Source organism: Lutra lutra, chromosome 3, assembly GCF_902655055.1.
Source record: "Lutra lutra chromosome 3, mLutLut1.2, whole genome shotgun sequence".
Taxonomy (NCBI): domain Eukaryota; kingdom Metazoa; phylum Chordata; class Mammalia; order Carnivora; family Mustelidae; genus Lutra; species Lutra lutra.
This window is the reverse complement of record NC_062280.1, coordinates 154828037-154845038: the sequence shown is the minus strand read 5'-3', so window position 1 is coordinate 154845038 and position 17002 is coordinate 154828037. Positions and strand designations below refer to the sequence as shown.

General features: G+C 36.8%; 1 protein-coding gene across 6 annotated transcripts in view; it reads left to right on the top strand.

The window, feature by feature from the left end:
• DIAPH3 (diaphanous related formin 3) overlaps window positions 1-17002 on the top strand; it is a 510449-nt gene that overhangs the window by 214694 nt on the left and 278753 nt on the right. For 4 of the 6 annotated variants that reach the window (XM_047720089.1, XM_047720088.1, XM_047720092.1 and 1 more), the window contains 2 exons: window positions 6136-6180; window positions 16775-16870. In XM_047720089.1, the coding sequence (XP_047576045.1) occupies window positions 6136-6180; window positions 16775-16870 (141 nt within the window). The remainder of the gene's footprint in view (window positions 1-6135; window positions 6181-16774; window positions 16871-17002) is intronic. The other 2 variants (XM_047720091.1, XM_047720090.1) reach the window with 1 other exon arrangement.

Genomic DNA, 17002 nt, shown 5'->3' with positions numbered 1-17002 from the left:
ATTAAAATCCATACAGTAGCTTTTCAGGCTGATAAGCATGGTCCAGTACTCATCAGCAATATGTTCTTTCTCTTTGTGTCTGTTTGTATGTAGTTTTAAATGACGACCCAAGTGCTTTTTCAGCATTTGTTATTTGTATGCTAATTAAAATTAGCTGCATAAATATTCTTTAGAAATTTTTGGAGTTGATTCTGTGAACATTGCATTTCCCGTGCTATATATTGAACTTGAACTTCAAATGGTTTTTTTTTTAAAGAAATGACTATGCAAAGAACAATATTAAGTAGTGTTGATGAGGCTTTTTTTCTCATCATTTTATCCATTATTAATAATTGAGAAGTTGGTGTTCCAACTGGAGGTTGTCCTTTATAAAGTGTAAAATGTTACACAAATGTTTGTTTTTAATCAATTTTAGCTGAAAGGACAACACAGAGGGATCACAGTGCTTTGAATCTTGTAATGAAAGTGGGAATGTTGGTTAGGTAAAGAGAATTGTAAAGTTAGTATGATCTATAGTAATCATTTTATCATTTAATAGATGAAAAGTGTGATAGCTGAGCACAGGATTAAAACCTTTGCCAGTAAAACCATCATTGCTTCATGTCTGAATGATGTATCACTCAAATATTTTCTATATGCGTCCTGTGGAGATAGCACCCTCTAATTTGGTGCCTATTTAGGAGATTTTAACAATATGCTAGAATATTCTCTGTTTTTTGTATTTTTCACACATTTTTAATATGTGAAGCTTGGTTTGTAAAATTTATAGGGTTTTTCCTGATAAAAGGAATCATAATTATTATGGAAAATACTGCTGCCTTAACTCTGAATTCTGAAGGAAACAGGACAGGAATACCCACCTGTAGCTCTTGGCACTGGTTCCCACATCTATTCTGTAGATCGATACTCCTCTGCAGAAGAGGGCCTCCTTATCTCCTAGCCCAGCAGCTTTGTGCTTACGGACTTTTTCTCCTTGGAGCTCCGTAATCCCTATTGTATTAAGTGCTTAAGACTTAGTGCTCGTGTGGCTTTTTTTTCTGTCAGCAAGTGAAATTGGATATACAAATCATACTCCCTCAAGGCTAGCTACTTCTTAATACTATGCCTAGGATTGCAGTTATCTGCCATCAATCAGCAGGCAGAGGCTCTGGTTTGGTTATTGAATCAGTCATGGCAAATCACGCAGCCCAGCCAACCAGCCAGTCAGCCAAACGACACATTTCAGACGCCCCTACCCTGAAAGGTACTGTCTTAGCTTCTGGAAGGGAGTGCTGAACAAGACAAATAGAATTCTTGACTTCTTGTAGTGGATTTTCAAATGGCGAGGGTAGAAAATAAATCGGTAGAAAAGCAGCAACAACAACAACAACACTGTTTTTTTTTTTTACCGTCCTCAGCAAGTAATGAGCAAGTTATGGTAATAGGTGCTACATGGAAGAGGCTGGTCACCGAAGGCCTCTGACGTTTAATTGGAGACCCGAAGGGGAATTGAGAATTCACAAGGCAAGTGAGGAATTGAGGGACAAGCTCTACAGATGTGGGAAACAGCATGTTCAATGTCCCTTAGGTTGGAAAGAATTTGTAATCTAGAATCCTTCAGACGCTCAGTGTGGCTGGAGCATTATTGTGTAAGGAGGAGAAAGGCAGGAGATGGGGTTTGAGGTCTGGATGGTAATGGAAAAGCTTCAGGCCAACATTTGAGATGTTTGGGAGGGTGAATGTGGTTTATGAAAGCAGGAAGGAAAAGAGAAGTCTAATCCTACAGAAGGCATGGTTGCGTCAGAGGATTTGGCACACCATTGCTGTGTCGGCTGGCCCAGGGCACAGGACCTAGAAGGTGTTGCTGACCTGCTGGATGTGGTGGTAGGTGATGTTACGAGGCTACAAAGTCGTCTGCTATGAGCCTAGAATGAGTGATGCCAAGGACACGTTCTTTATAGATGCTTTGCCTCTCTCCTTTATAAAAGATGGTGTAAAGGACTATAGCCCCCTTTTTTTCGTCTTTAAAATTTTATTTAAATACTATTAATTAGCATATAATATTGGTTTCAGGTTTAGAGGTCAGTGATTCATCAGTCTTCTAGAACATGCGGTGCTCATTACATCACCTGCCCTCCTTAATCCTCATTGTCCCGCTACCCCATCCCGCCAACCCCCCTCCCTTCCAGTAACCCTCAGTTTGTTTTCTATGATTCAGAGCCTCTTATGGTTTCTCGCCCTCTCTGATTTTGTCTTGTTTTATTTTGTCCTCTTTTCCTCTATGATCCTCTCTTTTGTTCCTTAAATTCCATGTACAAGTGAGATCATATGATAACTGTCTTTCTCTGATTGACTTAATTTGCTTAGCATAATACCTTTTAGTACATTCTACATCATTGCAAATGGCAAGATTTTTTTTTTTTTTGGATGGCTGAAACCCCTTTTTTCTAACACATAAGAAAGTTATTTGAAATAAGTTGGTGTTAAACATAGCGGTTTTGACTTAACTATGCTTTAACAAACAAAGATGTATTTCAATAAACTTTCAAAATCCTATTGCATACAAGGCATGGATGACAGTAGAAATCAGATGTCTCAGCTCCCCTTTCCAAATCCTGTTGTTGGAATTCCACTTCCCTCTGAGGACTGGTTTGCCTTGGATCTCAGAGATGCAGGATGAGTTCATGTGTGATGGTCATTCTTGAAATAAACCCTTTTGTTCTTCAACTGCCTTGTGCAGAATGAGACTGGAAAAGACAGAAGCTCTTCTCTTTTGGATTTATGTTTATACTAAGGTTTTTTTCTACATTTAAAAAAAAACTTAGAACCGTAGTTTACTTCTTTGTATATATGTATATAAACTCACATACTTACACCTAAAAAGTGACTCTTCAGAGCGAGAGGAGAGGGTTGCGTTCTAATCCTGTCTCCTGTTCAGCTTTCAAGGCCCACACCTCAAACCGCTTATTCCACGAAGATTTTCCTGACTAGCCAGATATATTTTTTGCTTCTTTGAACCTCCATGCGTCGTCTCCCTTCATTGGTCTCATTTCTTTCAGTCACTCAAAAATTGACTGATTTTTCAGTAAACTTTCAGTGAGCTTCTGATGAATTATCTCTCAAAAGACCCCTTTAAAATGTTTCACTTTATATAAATGATTCTACTATCATATAATTTTTATCTTTGTACCTATTACTGCTCCAGTTTTAATTGAAATCCGTTAAGGACCAGAATTATGTTTTCTTCTTCTCTATCCTTCCTTGGACGTCTCAGGGCCTTATGAATGAGTGAGTGATTGGAATTGCTTAAAATAGTCTTTGCAGTGACAAAGGAGCCTGTCCTATCCTTGGAGGAGCTCTGTATTGACAAGGATTGCAATTCTAGTTGTTTTCATTGCTCTGACAGGACTTTCATTGCCCTAGGTGTCCTTTTTCCAAAACGGAGTTTGGTACAGTGAGAATAGCCTAGAACTGAGAATCTGGTTTTAAATCTTGAATCTGCCACTAGGTAGGTCTTTGGCCTTGGAGAGGGGCAGTTTTCTGGGCCTCCATTCCATATCTATGAAATGGGAGTTCTAAATATTTAGGATTTTTTACAATTACTTATCTTCATTAAAATGAAGAACTAAGCTACCAAAATAAACTTTGGGAAAATCACTTTAAAATCCATGTATCTAGGCTTAGTAGAGGAAGAACGGTAGTAATGATGGTAAGCTTGATCACATATCTTTTCTCAAAAGGGAATGAGATTATCACTTAGGCGTACTACACTGGAGATTCAACAAAGGCTTATATACATATGGAAAAATACATTGCAAGAATGTTTACTGTAATAATATTGATGGCAAAAATTTGGAAACACCTTCAATAATCATTACGGAGAATAGTTAATTATGGTAAAATAGGGTCCATGGGTGACATACTATGGAGCTTTTTTTTTTTTTTAAAGATTTTATTTATTTGACAGAGACAGAGATCACAAGTAGGCAGAGCAGCAGGCAGCAGGGGTGGGGGTGGGGGATGGGCTCCCTGCTGAGCAGACAGCCAGATGCAGGGCTCCATGCAGGGCTCAGTCCCAGGACACTGAGACCATGACCTGAGCTGAAGGCAGAGGCTTAACCCACTGAGCCACCCAGGCACCCCCTATGAAGCTTTTTTAAAGAATGTGGTAGATCCATACATATGAACGTGGAAAAATATTCAGTGTTCATTGCTATATCAAATAATAAAATGTAAAACAATATATATGATATAAGCTTATTTGATTAAAAAGGAAAAATAAACCCTTAAGTTGTATATTTGGATGTGTGTCTATGCATGTTTGTGTTTACATACATACTTAGATATGTATATTTATATTTTATGTGTAGCTTTTTAGAAGATACCAACAGTAGCTTTTGTTACTAGTAACAATTTTTACCAGTAGGTTTTTTCTTTTTTTTTTTTTTAAGATTTTATTTATTTATTTGACAGAGTGAGAGAGATCACAAGTAGACAGAGAGGCAGGCAGAGAGAGAGAGAGAGGGAAGCAGGCTCCCTGCTGAGCAGAGAGCCCGATGCGGGACTCGATCACAGGACCCTGAGATCATGACCTGAGCCGAAGGCAGCGGCTTAACCCACTGAGCCACCCAGGCGCCCGTTTTTTTCTTTTTGAGGAATATTTATAATAAAATTTAGTAGGGTAAAGGAACATTTGCTTTATTGTTTGAATCACTTTACAGTGATGTTTAAAAATTCTTTTTCCTAGAAAACATTTTCAGCATAATAGGACAATGAGCTGGATTTTTATGCTTAGTTGTCTGTTTGTTTGTTTGTTTGTTTTTTTAAGATTTTATTTATTTATTTGACAGAGATTACAAGCAGGCAGAGAGACAGTCAGAGAGAGGAGGAAGCAGGCTCCCTGCTGAGCAGAGAGCCCGATGTGGGGCTCGATCCCAGGACCCTGGGATCATGACCTGAGCTGAAGGCAGAGGCTTTAACCCACTGAGCCACCCAGGCGCCCCAGTTGTCTGTTTTTTTAAACTCTGTGTTTTATATGTTTAACCGGGAAGTAAAAGGTGACTTTGCCTTAGTCAATGTAAATGAATCTCAAAAATTGTAACAAGATATGTGAGTCATTTGTTTGATTTTTTTAAACAGTCACCGCTTAGAAATGACCTTAGCTTTCCAAAGTGAAAGAAATTTTTGTCAAGTATATTACATACACAGGGTTCCATTAATTCAGTAAACTGCATTCAGAAAGCAGTATATTCAATAGTTAATTATTCCGAATGGTGCCAGTGATCAGAAGGGACCCCCATTTGTAATGAAGGGAGTCTGCGTAATGGTTCTCCTGAAGAATGTTTGCTCAAGTGTGAGGATAGAAGTAATTGATGAAGTGTAAGTTGCATATATCTTCCTCAGGCTTTAGAAGGAGAGCTTGTGAAAAGCTGAGAAAGCATTGTGAGTATCAAGTAACCAAGTAAAGAGGACTAAGTACAGGAATAAGATTTTAAATTTCAAATCATTTGATGTCAAGTATTCTGTAAGTCAATAGAAATGCATGTGTTATAGGTCATATTCCTTTGGGACATTTTTATGTATGTGTGTTGAGAAGAGTTTTTGCAGTCCTCACTGACTTTGTAAAATTTAGATAGCATATTTGCTGCTGGTATATGTCTTCCTATTGGAATTGTAGGGGAATTTATCCAATGTGAGTTTCTATTATTTGGAAAGTCTACTGTACTATAGCCTGTATTTCTGAAAATAACATGTCTCCTGACCCATGAGCATCTGCACGTCTCCCATTCACCACTTATGAAACAGGATAGCCTTGTAGGCAGGTGCACTTGCTGTCTCAACGTGCCGTGCACTGCACTTGCTTTCCAGAACTTGTGGCATATGGGTTGAAGGCCGTTCTTCCTATGGAGAGCCAGATAGGAGGCAGGGCACGAATACCCTCTGCTCTTAGGTTTCCAAACTCTATTCCACCGTCTTTTACCTCAGACCTTTCTCCCACACCCCATTCCTTTGTGTGGGAGGAGGAAGGGAACACAGCCTCTATGGTTGGGTCTAAATTCTGATCCTGTTGCTTCTGGTTTTCTGCAAGTTTTTTCTTGGTCTTCCTTATGCCTGAGACTCTGTCCTTACCTTCTCTTCTGCATCTTTCCTTTGCAGTGCGGGCAGTGGGATCCTGTCCTGTTTTAAGTAAAAGAAAACATGGTGAACTCATTTAAGCATATTCTCCCTGTAAGTACCCAGCTCCTGAATTGAATCACATAGCTTTCAAGACCATCGGCTCAGCGTAGACATTAACAGAAACCTAATTTTACACTCCATGTTGAGGAATGACCTCTTACTTTAAGCGTTATCATTCCCCCGGAGGAAATAAATGCCATTGATCCTGAAATGGCAAGGCGATAGGAAAAATCTCCGGATAGAAAAAAAAAAATAATCTTCAGTTATCAACTCCAGTTATTATCTGGCTCTACTTTCTCTGCAGGGTAGAATGAATCTTAGTCATTCTTCCTTTAATTCCATTCAGCCCACATGTCCTCACATTTGTAGTTTCTGCTGATGGCCACATTGGCTCTGAATGGCCAAGATGATCAATTTCCAGAGCAGAAAAAGCACAAAAGTGGGAGTTTAGAGTCCTGATGTCCATTTGCCGACTCTTCGCTACTCTGCTTCAGTTTTTTTACTGTAAAATAAGATCTTTATTAGGTGATATTTTACTATTCATTTTAATGGGAGAGAAATGATTTGAAACTTTGAGAAATTCAAGTAATCATTTGAAATATGGATTCCATGTTTCTTGGGTAAACGAAAAAGTAAAATAATAAGAAAATGATATGATTTATTAAAATATTTTAAAGTTTTGATATTTTGACATGCACCAGAGTCCCCAATTAATGGGTGTTCCTAGATGTCAAAAATATTCTTAGTATTTCATTCTATGTTCTGTATTGGCTTGTTGGTATATGTGTTTTGAACCTTAATTTTTACTGTTTGACATTTTCGTGAAGCATTTAAACCAGAGATAGTTTTTAATTAGTAAGATTGGGTAGTTTACATTAAGGGATATTTCATTTCCTGTAAAGATTGTTCTCTACTAAGATGTTAATGCTTCTCTGCTCAAGTGTCAGGTGGCCCAAAATAATGTGAAGTAATTGAGTTTAAAGTGAAATTTTCTAATAGGATTTAAGCTATTGCACTCCCATTAATAAAAAGTTTCTTCCCTTTTCCTTTCACAGAATGGTTCTGTTAAGTACTTTCTTTTTCATAGTCTTTGAAACTTCATACTAACTTTAGTTAGTATGCTCAGGATATGATGTTTTTGTGAGGCAGGCTGGAAGATACTGGAAAATGATGGTTTTATACAAAGCCTGTAACTTTAAATATGGACATTAGGAAGGAGGTGGAAATGTTGCTTATCTTAAATTCTTCAGAGTTTTCATGGGAGTTTTGGGGATTATAAAACATCAGGACGTTTTCAAATCCTGTCTTGATTCAGCTCTCCTTTTTTCCGTAGTAAGATACCTGTCTAGGGATCCACAACAAAGGAAGATAAAGCACCATTTATTGTTAACATGGTTGTCTGCAGATACTAAAGACTGCCTCTTTCTCTAGAATGCAATATGATAGTTTCTCCATGTGCCCGCAACTTATGTGGGGCAAAGACCCAGGAGGTGAAAGGGTTGGTTTCAGTGATGGAAAATGTCAGGCTCTCTTGCCCGTGGCGGCTTTTGAAAAGGGAAAGAGATAAAAGATGAGGGGGCTACACTCCAAAAGGGGCTGAACCTTTTAAAGTGGAGGAGTTAGAAGATGGGGGAGAGAGGAGCTATGATCTGCTTTCCATGTTAAAGACTACCCTTGCTTTCTCGCTCATCCTCCCTGATGACAATAGTTGACCAGCGTGGTCATAGTCTTAGAAATCTGAGAGCCGGGCTGTGACATTGGAGAAACTGGAAATGGGATTAGGTTCTTGAGACCATGGATAGCCAAGAAGCAAGGTTCTTACACAATTTGGAGAGGTAATCCAGACTGAGGTAGGAAAAACGATTCTTCCGGAGCTGCATTTTCTGTACCATCTCATGAGCAATCAGACTGGAGTCCATGTTTGAGGTACACTGTGCCTTGAAGAAGCACCATCTCTGTCCTTGAGCAGATCTTGAGAAAGACCACACACATTTTAAATGATCCCAGTTTGATCTGATTTGAGATTGAGGGTCACTTAAGATTTATTGTTTTCTTGTTAAAAAAAAAAAATCACCTAATCCCTACATACATTTTTAAAGCAAAATGAGGTCAAACTCATATTATTTTAAAAAAAGTGGTTTGAAATCCAGCCAGTCCAGCCTTACTTTTTTTCTATATTTTTTTATGCTTCGTTAACATAAAATCTTATCACTTAAAGGACGCTTATATCTACAGTTCTTTTTTTTTTAATTTAGTTTTTTTCCAAGATTCATTGCTTATGTACCACACCCAGTGTTCCATGCAATATGTGCCCTCTGTAATAACCACCACCAGGCTCACTTAACCCCCCAACCCCATCCCTTCCCAAACCCTCAGTTTGTTTCTCAGAGTCCACAGTCTCTCATGGTTTGTCTCCTCCTCTGATTTCCCCCAATTCACCTTCTCTTTCCTTCTCCTAATGTCTTCCAGGTTATTCCTTGTGCTCCACAAGTAAGTGAAACTATATGACACTTGACTCTCTCTGCTTGACTTATTTCATTCAGTGTAATCTCCTCCAGTCCTATCCATATTGATACAAAAGTTGATATTAAGTCTACAGTTCTAAGGCATTACATACATTCATATTGTTACATAACCATCACCACTGTCCATCTCCAGAGCTTTTTCATCTTCCCCTGTCAACACTCTGTACTCACTAAACACCAGCCCCCATTCCCTTCTCGCTCATGCAAAGGTCATTTTTAAAAACATTTCCGTCTTCCTAGTCTATACAAACCCTGTTAGTCCTCCTTAACCACTTCCTTATAGTTGGAAGGTACACGAGGGACATTTGGGTTGCATATAGGAAGAGTGATATACTGGAAAAGAGGTCTGAACATGAGCCAAGAGTTTTGTATGACTATATAAGATATACACAGTATGAGATCTAGCTTGAAGGGATGATAATGTAGATATGTACCAAAAGCCCACATTAAAAAAAATCTTAAGTTCAAGTGGTTGTGAGATAGAAAAGAGCACTAGTTGATTCTAGAAAACAGACCAGGCAAATAATGGAACTCTAGCAAGGTAGACCAATTGGAGACCAGAATGCTCTGGAATACTAGCTTGGAGCACCCTTGATCACAGAGGAATAAAGATTTAATAACTGTGACATTGGAGAAATGACTTGAATTTTCAACTGAGCTATCAGAGATATGAACATGATTATCAGAGGGACAGAGTAACTACTTACCAGAAAGGCTGTATGATAAAGGCTGTGTAATAAATAATTGAATCGAATAGATATCTAGGTATTGTTTCTACTTCCTCCTCTTTTACACATGCTCACACACAACCACTCTGAAGTATTTTTTTAAAAGATTTTATTTATTTATTTGACAGAGAGAGATCACAAGTAGGCAGAGAGGCAGGCAGAGAGAGGAAGGGAAGCAGGCTCCCCACTGAGCAGAGAGCCCGATGTGGGGCTCTATCCCAGGACCCTGGGATCATGACCAGAGCTGAAGGCAGAGGCTTTAACCCACTGAGCCACCCAGGCACCCCTAAAGTATTCTTTGATCAGATATGATGTATATACTTCTTTCCTAGGGCAATGTTAAGCCCATAGTTGAAGACAAGTCCATGGTTCTTATGATAGGGGTAGGGTAAAAACTTCATTTTTCTAATACTAAAACAAATGTTAATGTGAAATATGCATTGATGCTCTACATTCTGATTCATTTTTTTGCAAAAACACAAATCTTGAAGAATACAAGCATGCTGTCATTGAGTCTAATTAAGATCATCGTAAAATTCTGCTGCTTACACCTGAAATTCTTTCTCATTATTTTGGAATAATGGTCATTTTTATGTCTGATCACATTTCTTCTATCAAGGTTTAGATAATCACTCTCGCCATTTTGATAAAATTCTTTGTTTTTTTTCTGTCTGATACTCTAGGGATAGTCTGCTCACAGTTTAGTACAGCATTGCTTCTTACCTATTAGTTAAGACAATTTATTGTTACTTTTTCTATTCCCAAGTTGCTTAGCACTGCATGTACAAATACTAATAAGTTGGCTTATTAAGTCTTTCCATTCTACAACATGCTAGATATCCTGAATTTCCTTTGTCCTCATTCGGATTTAATCCTCCTTTACTGAGTTCGCATTCTTTTTATAATAGGTTTTTCCTCCCTTTAGTATATTTTCTTGTGTATGCATTACTATGCCATACATTAACTTTTTGAGTCTTTGCTCTGTAATTTCTTTTAGCAGGGATATATTTTTACTTTCTAATATCTGCTGAGGGTAAATGGGAGTAGGCTGGACTGGCAAAAACTAATAGCTAGTAGAAAAATTATGTATTATGAGTACATGTAGTATTCCATGACTGGGAAACAGTAACATCCAGGAATAATTCCTAGGGAGCAGTTCCTTACAGTTTGAAGATTTTGAGGATATGTAACAAAAAAAACACTGAGAGATGTTTTTATGAATCGTGATGAGCTAAGAAAGATCATGTGACAATAGGCCTCAGTGTTTTTTGAAACTGAATTTTTAACTCTTTCCTGATTCTTTATTTTCTTCACTGATACCTTTGGTCTATTTAATCAAAGTTCATCTCAATTTGTAACTTAATTTAATTATAACATTTAATACCAATATGTACATGACAAAAAACCTAACTGAATCAGTTATTTTTCTCCCCAGTGCATGGCTTGTTAAGTTAAACATTTTGTTGAATATGTGAATTTGAAGGGTATTCGTATTTTCTTTGGTTTGAGCTCCTGTATTTCTGTTATCTCAATCTTGGTTAAGAAGGGGTGTTTATATACAAGGGGACCTCAAGAATGTGGTTCTTTTAGTTTGTGGTGTAAATACCTTTGAGATGAGCAGAATTGCTCATTTCTATGATTACAAATGTCCTTAGAAATGGAGCAGTTTTTATAACATTCTTCAATTGGCATATTATTGTATATGGGAATAAAGAGGGGGGAAACAAATTTTAGGTCAACTAGGTAAAGATCATTATAGTTTTGAAGTGTATTTTTCACTTTTTTTTTTAAATAGACTGCATTCCCCATACCTTAGTGTTCCTCTTGTACATGTAGTAACTGTTAAAAAAAATTAAAAAAAAAAAGGATACAGCTCTAAGGAAAGATTTGTGAAATAATGAAATCCTTTTCCCTGTTCATAGAGGGCTTGAGTTGTAGAGAAAAGTCCTTGAAGACTATTTGTTTTGTGACATTGGTTACTCAAATAGAATGTCATATAAAGAGAAATATGTATTTGTTTGCTATACTTTTGATGATGCTCTAGTTGAAATAATCTATTCCACAAAATTTTAGTTAGCATGTTAGCCACTCTTCTTATTCTATCATTCTTAGTCTGGAATTGCCAGGCAGACATCTCTTTTCTAGTAAAATACTCTGATTAGTTATGGCAGTCATATATTAATATTTGAGTAGGTAGATAGCCTGTTTCTCCTCTGTTTATTTTCTATGTAGTTAGGTTCATAGTCATTTATTTATGTGCCTAGAAATACTAAAACAGGGTTTGACAGATCAGATATGACTAAAGCTATTTATACAATTATGGTTTTCAATACCAAAGCATTTACTTTGACATTTTGCCAACGGGGTATTGCCAACTTAAAAAATAATTCATTCCAAGTTTGCACTTTCTTCTATGTATTCCATATCTTCTGCCTTCAAGCTGCCTAAATCTTCTTTGAAAAATATTCTCCTTTCACAACCACCGGTAGTAGTAACTCTCAAAAATCTATTTTCCTTCCCCAGCTATTAGATTATTCTCAAATTCTGACCCTTGAGATTTCCAGGTATATATTCCTTTCAAAATGTATTGCTGGATAACTGAACCACATTCCGTTAACCACCATTTGAAGAGAGGTAGTGATGGGTGAAATTAAGAATTCCCTTTGGAACTGTACATTTTTTCCATAGCATTAAATCCTGCTCATTGTGCTCAAGAAACGAAGCATCTCTCTCTCTTCCCCCGGATCCATTCACCTTCCTGCTTTCTCTCCCAGTGAGCATGTAATATGAGGGAAAATTCTATCAAGTGTCAATGCGAAGCTTATGTGCTGGGTTGCAGATCATTTTCCTCACGTGGACATTCCTGCCCCTGGCTGCTCTTGGCCTGTAGTGTGACAATCAGTTTCCTTGTCCTCCAAGGGGGCCGGTCGCCACCTCGCCCTTTGTGTCACTGTGGGCAAGTAAGTCATACACTCTGCGCTTCGGCTTCCTCATCAATGAAATGAGATGGCTAAACTTCACAGATGGTTCTTCTAGAATCAGGACACTATAAAATCTTGATACCCTCTGTTAGCATCTTAGAACCTCAACAATTAGAAAGCTAGAAGAAAAACAAGTGCCATTATTGCAAAGAATCTGTAGTTTATGGGTGTCTTCCTGCCTCTGCCTTTTGCCTTATATGAAGATTGTGCTAGGCCTCAGTTGTCATTTCCTAAATACATGATATGTGCTTGCTTTATTTCTGTAGCTGAGTTGATTTTATTGGCTTCTCTCAGTGTCACAGAGAATGCTTATTTAATCAGGTACACTTCTTTTTATCCTCTCAAGGCTAGTGTAATCTAATGAACAAAGGTAATTTATTGTGAACATCTAACACATAAAATTTAATAGCATTTGTGCCAAATGAATACCAGAAAAAAAATTGAAATGTGTAGTATTTTAAAAACATACTGACATGAGTTATTTTAACCAGGAAGCACCAATAAAAATAGAATAAACAATTATTAGTAGCATTCATTGATTTAGAATATTCCATTATGGAAAGAGAAAACTGTGCTATTACCTTTTGTGCCTCCACTAGCTACTTACGCATTTAGAACTGCATGTTCTAGAAGTTTTTGCAGTGGTGAGATAACATATGATAGAATATGTAGAATCTTACTCCTGAAAAAAGTCACATTTTTAATGACTCTGATTAGAACATAATGGAAAATGAACTGGAATAAACTGTATAACCATGTACCATGGAATTATGATTTTTAATGGAAAATTTAGTATGAAAGCAAAGATTTTCAAAGGAGATTTTTTATATAATTTTGCTGCTATTTTTGAAACTTTGAAAATAGAAAAAGAATAAAGAGAAAATGTAATTAAAAAAGACTTTTTCAGTTCATGGCTCTTGGCAACATAGAAAGTTTTGTCATCTCTGACTTCATTCTGACATAAAACCCTCATAAAATGCGGCATATGCTGTGTTAGTGATCAGAACCATTTTTGAACAGTATTAATCTTCTGCTGGAAAAATGGCTTCTTACACAACATCTCTAGGAAATAAGATTAAACACAGACCTCTAATGGCAGAAAAGCTAGATCACAAGTATAGATGGCACTAATAGTCTGACTTTATGATGCAGAGCTTCATCTTGAGAAAATCGAGTCTTTTTTTAGTGAAAGTGTATTTTATAATAGCCTTAGAAGAAGAGCTCTACCAGTGGATGGGATGAGTCCAAAATGTCCTCTGTCAGCTCACGAACTCTAGTAAGGCCCTCTGATTCTTGTCTCTTATTTCCCTGTCACTGTGAAGACTGAGGGAAGGTTATGGGAAGGTCATTATTATTCTATTTCCTTCTCACACCTCCTCTTTGAGGTCCAGTATCCCCAGGTCCTAGAGGAGGGATGTAAGCCGCGGTGAGGTTCAGTGGTGGGTATATGGTGGGGCTGGAGATGCAGGACCTGGTTGGAGACACCCAACCCGAGTTGCCTGCAGGACCCCACACTCTGTCCTGGCTAGTAGCTCACAGAAATGATGTCACCATGGCTACATGAAATAAGATTTTGTGTATGAACTTCATTTCCATTAAACATCCTCATTTGTTCATATTCCTCTTGAATGCATCTTTATTGTTGTTGACAACATTTGGATCATGCTTTATCAGGACTTCTACATAAACATTTTCACTGGTATTACACTGAGTTGAGGCAGTCTGTTACCTGGCTTCATTTTTTTTTTTTTTCAATCTCACATTTTATTATGGTTTTATCCAAATTTATCATTAGGTTTTATTATTTATTTATATAGTTATATTTATATATTTTATTATTTATTTATTTATATACTTATTATTATTTATCATTAGGTTTTATCCAAATCAGTCTATTTGGCTAATAGAGTGATCATCTGATTTCTACTGTGTGTGTGTGTGTGTGTATGGTTTTTTTGTTTGTTTTTTATTTTTTGTTTGTTTTTAATCCTGTTTTGTCTCTCAAAAAACTTTGCTGCTTCGTATCCCTTTGCCCATATTCTGCTCAGTTCAGTTTCAGTGAAGGTGGCTGCCAGACATCCAAGTAGAGATGATGTTGAGAGTAGGCCCTTGGATATTCAATCTGGAATCCAGGAAACTGATGTGGGCTGGATTCTACTCTTGGAAATCATCCCTTCTTTTCATCCCAGTGGCTGCTGCTATAGATGAGGGCACCAGTTACTCTCCTTTGCGTTGCTGGATTACTTTTGCCATTCTTTCACTTCACTTTGAAGAGCCTGAGTTTTTTCTAAAATGCAGTTCTTTTGATGTCTGTCACGTACTTGAACCTTGGTGGCTCTTTTCATTGCGTGGAGGATAAAATCCAGATTTCTTAACCTCGCTTAAAAGGTTTTGCACGATACGGTACCTGCTTGATATGGTACCTGTGGTTTTGCATGATATGGTACCTATGGTAGTTTCTCATGTCCTTTACTTCCACACAATATTCTCTGCCCTTATTGTTCTCACTTCTTTCTGTTCCTTTCAAGTTCTTGCAGCTTGAGACCTTCAGACACTATCCTTTCATTGCCTGATCCTTCCTCCTACCACCCCAAAACCTTCTCTTACACCTAACTCCTTTTCTCTCTCAAGCTTTTGATTAGGCATCATTTATTATATGAAGACCGTCACTGGTAAGTATGGGTTATGAGGTTCTTTATTCCAGTGTGGTTCTTATCAAAACATTGCAGACTTATCTAGGTATTGTAGTTGACATTTGCTTCTCATTCAACACTTTTGGTCTCTAGATTCTGTGAGGCCAAGATACCTCTATTTTGTTTAACATTATATCTACATTGCGTAGCACGGTCCCTTTTAATTGGTGCTTAATATTCATTTGAATGAAAGAATAAGTAAAGTTGCTGATTATAAAACATTAATGTAAAATTCAATAAAGTTTCTATATTCCAGGAGTAACTAATTATGAAGTACAGTGAGAAAGGTAGAATTAACCAATCTCTCTGTCTCCCATCTGAATATTTAAGAGTATATAATTTAGATATATTCAGGACCCCTAACACAAACAATGAATGTACAGGTTGCCGACAAAGAACACTGTGCTGAGTTGAATAATTATAAACACATGTCATGTTGATGCCTGGGAATTTTGAAAATTGTCAACATATCAAATCTCCTTGAATCTATTTACAAATGCCTCATGAGTCAAATACAATTCAAATGAATTTTATTTCTGGAACTCTTGAGTTGCTCTAATGGTCATGTGGAAAAATAAATGAGAAAAGGGAAGAAAATTTAAAAACGGAAAAAACATAATTTGAACATTCAATTAAGATACAGTACTTCAAACAGTGATACAGAATTAGAAGCCCAGAAAAACAAGTATAGGATAAAAGTGTAATATGAAATCAGTTGAGAAAGATGACTAATAAAATAATTACTTAATAAATATTTTGAGAAATATAAAAGTTGATCCCTGTCTCACACTGTGTACCAAAACATGTAATTATAATAGTCTTTTTTGATATAATGTAGTGATAATGTGCCATCTTATATATATGAAGATGCTTTTGGAAGCTCTTTTCCCTGGTATTCGTGATTTATTTGGACATACCTAAAACACTTCAGTCCATTATTTTTTGTTATCAAGATTCTAATTTTGCAAGATGACTAGCTTTGACCCAGAAGTGGTATCCGTGGATACAAAGGAGAGGGAAGATGATAGGATCACAATTGGTTCCAGCTCTTAACCTTGACTGTCCTGTACCTTGCTGTAAGGACAGGTCTCGGATTGATGTTTAGCATGATACATTTATTCTCTGGCTTTTTACTAAGGATAGGGAGGTCAGATGCATTTTTTGCTTCTGAAGTCCTCATATAAAATAAGCTAAATGTCAAATTTTGACTGTTTTAAAAGATTTGGAAAACAAATTATAAACCACCTACTCTTCCAGTTTAGTAGAGGCTATGTTTTTAAGTAAGTGTGATCTCTCAGACATAAAATAACTGTGTGATTGCTTAGCACTCTTAGAGCTAACTTCTTAACCTACCCTAAGTATAAGTATACTCATTTTTATAATCGTTTCCCATATATGGTTCAAATAAGCTAAATAAGTATACTCATTCTTGTACCCAGTGGCATTGGTTTCCAATAAAGCACAACAGTTCTGTTTTTGCTGTTAGACCTTCCAGTATCTACTCTAAGGTTTTGTAGCATAAGAACGATCGGTGCCTATCTGAAACAGTCTAGGTCTTGGGGTGTTATTTTTCTAACAATGTTATTTAAAAGAATTCCAATTTTTTTTTTTTTTTTTTAAAATAATAGTTCACAACCTGTCCTTTTGCTACTGGATGCCTTACTGACATGGATCTATCCTTGGTTTTACAGAGAGAAGAGAAGAGGAAGATTTTGAAGAGAAGAAAGCTATCAAGAAAAAAATTAAGGAGCTTAAATTTTTAGACTCTAAAATTGCCCAGAACCTTTGTACGTATGAAACTTCAGTACTATTACAATAGCAAAACTCTGGAAGTAGTTCCTGTAAATTATTTCATTTTCTTTATGACTTCTTTTTCATTTCATTATTTTAATATTTTATTATTTGCATAATAACTTCAA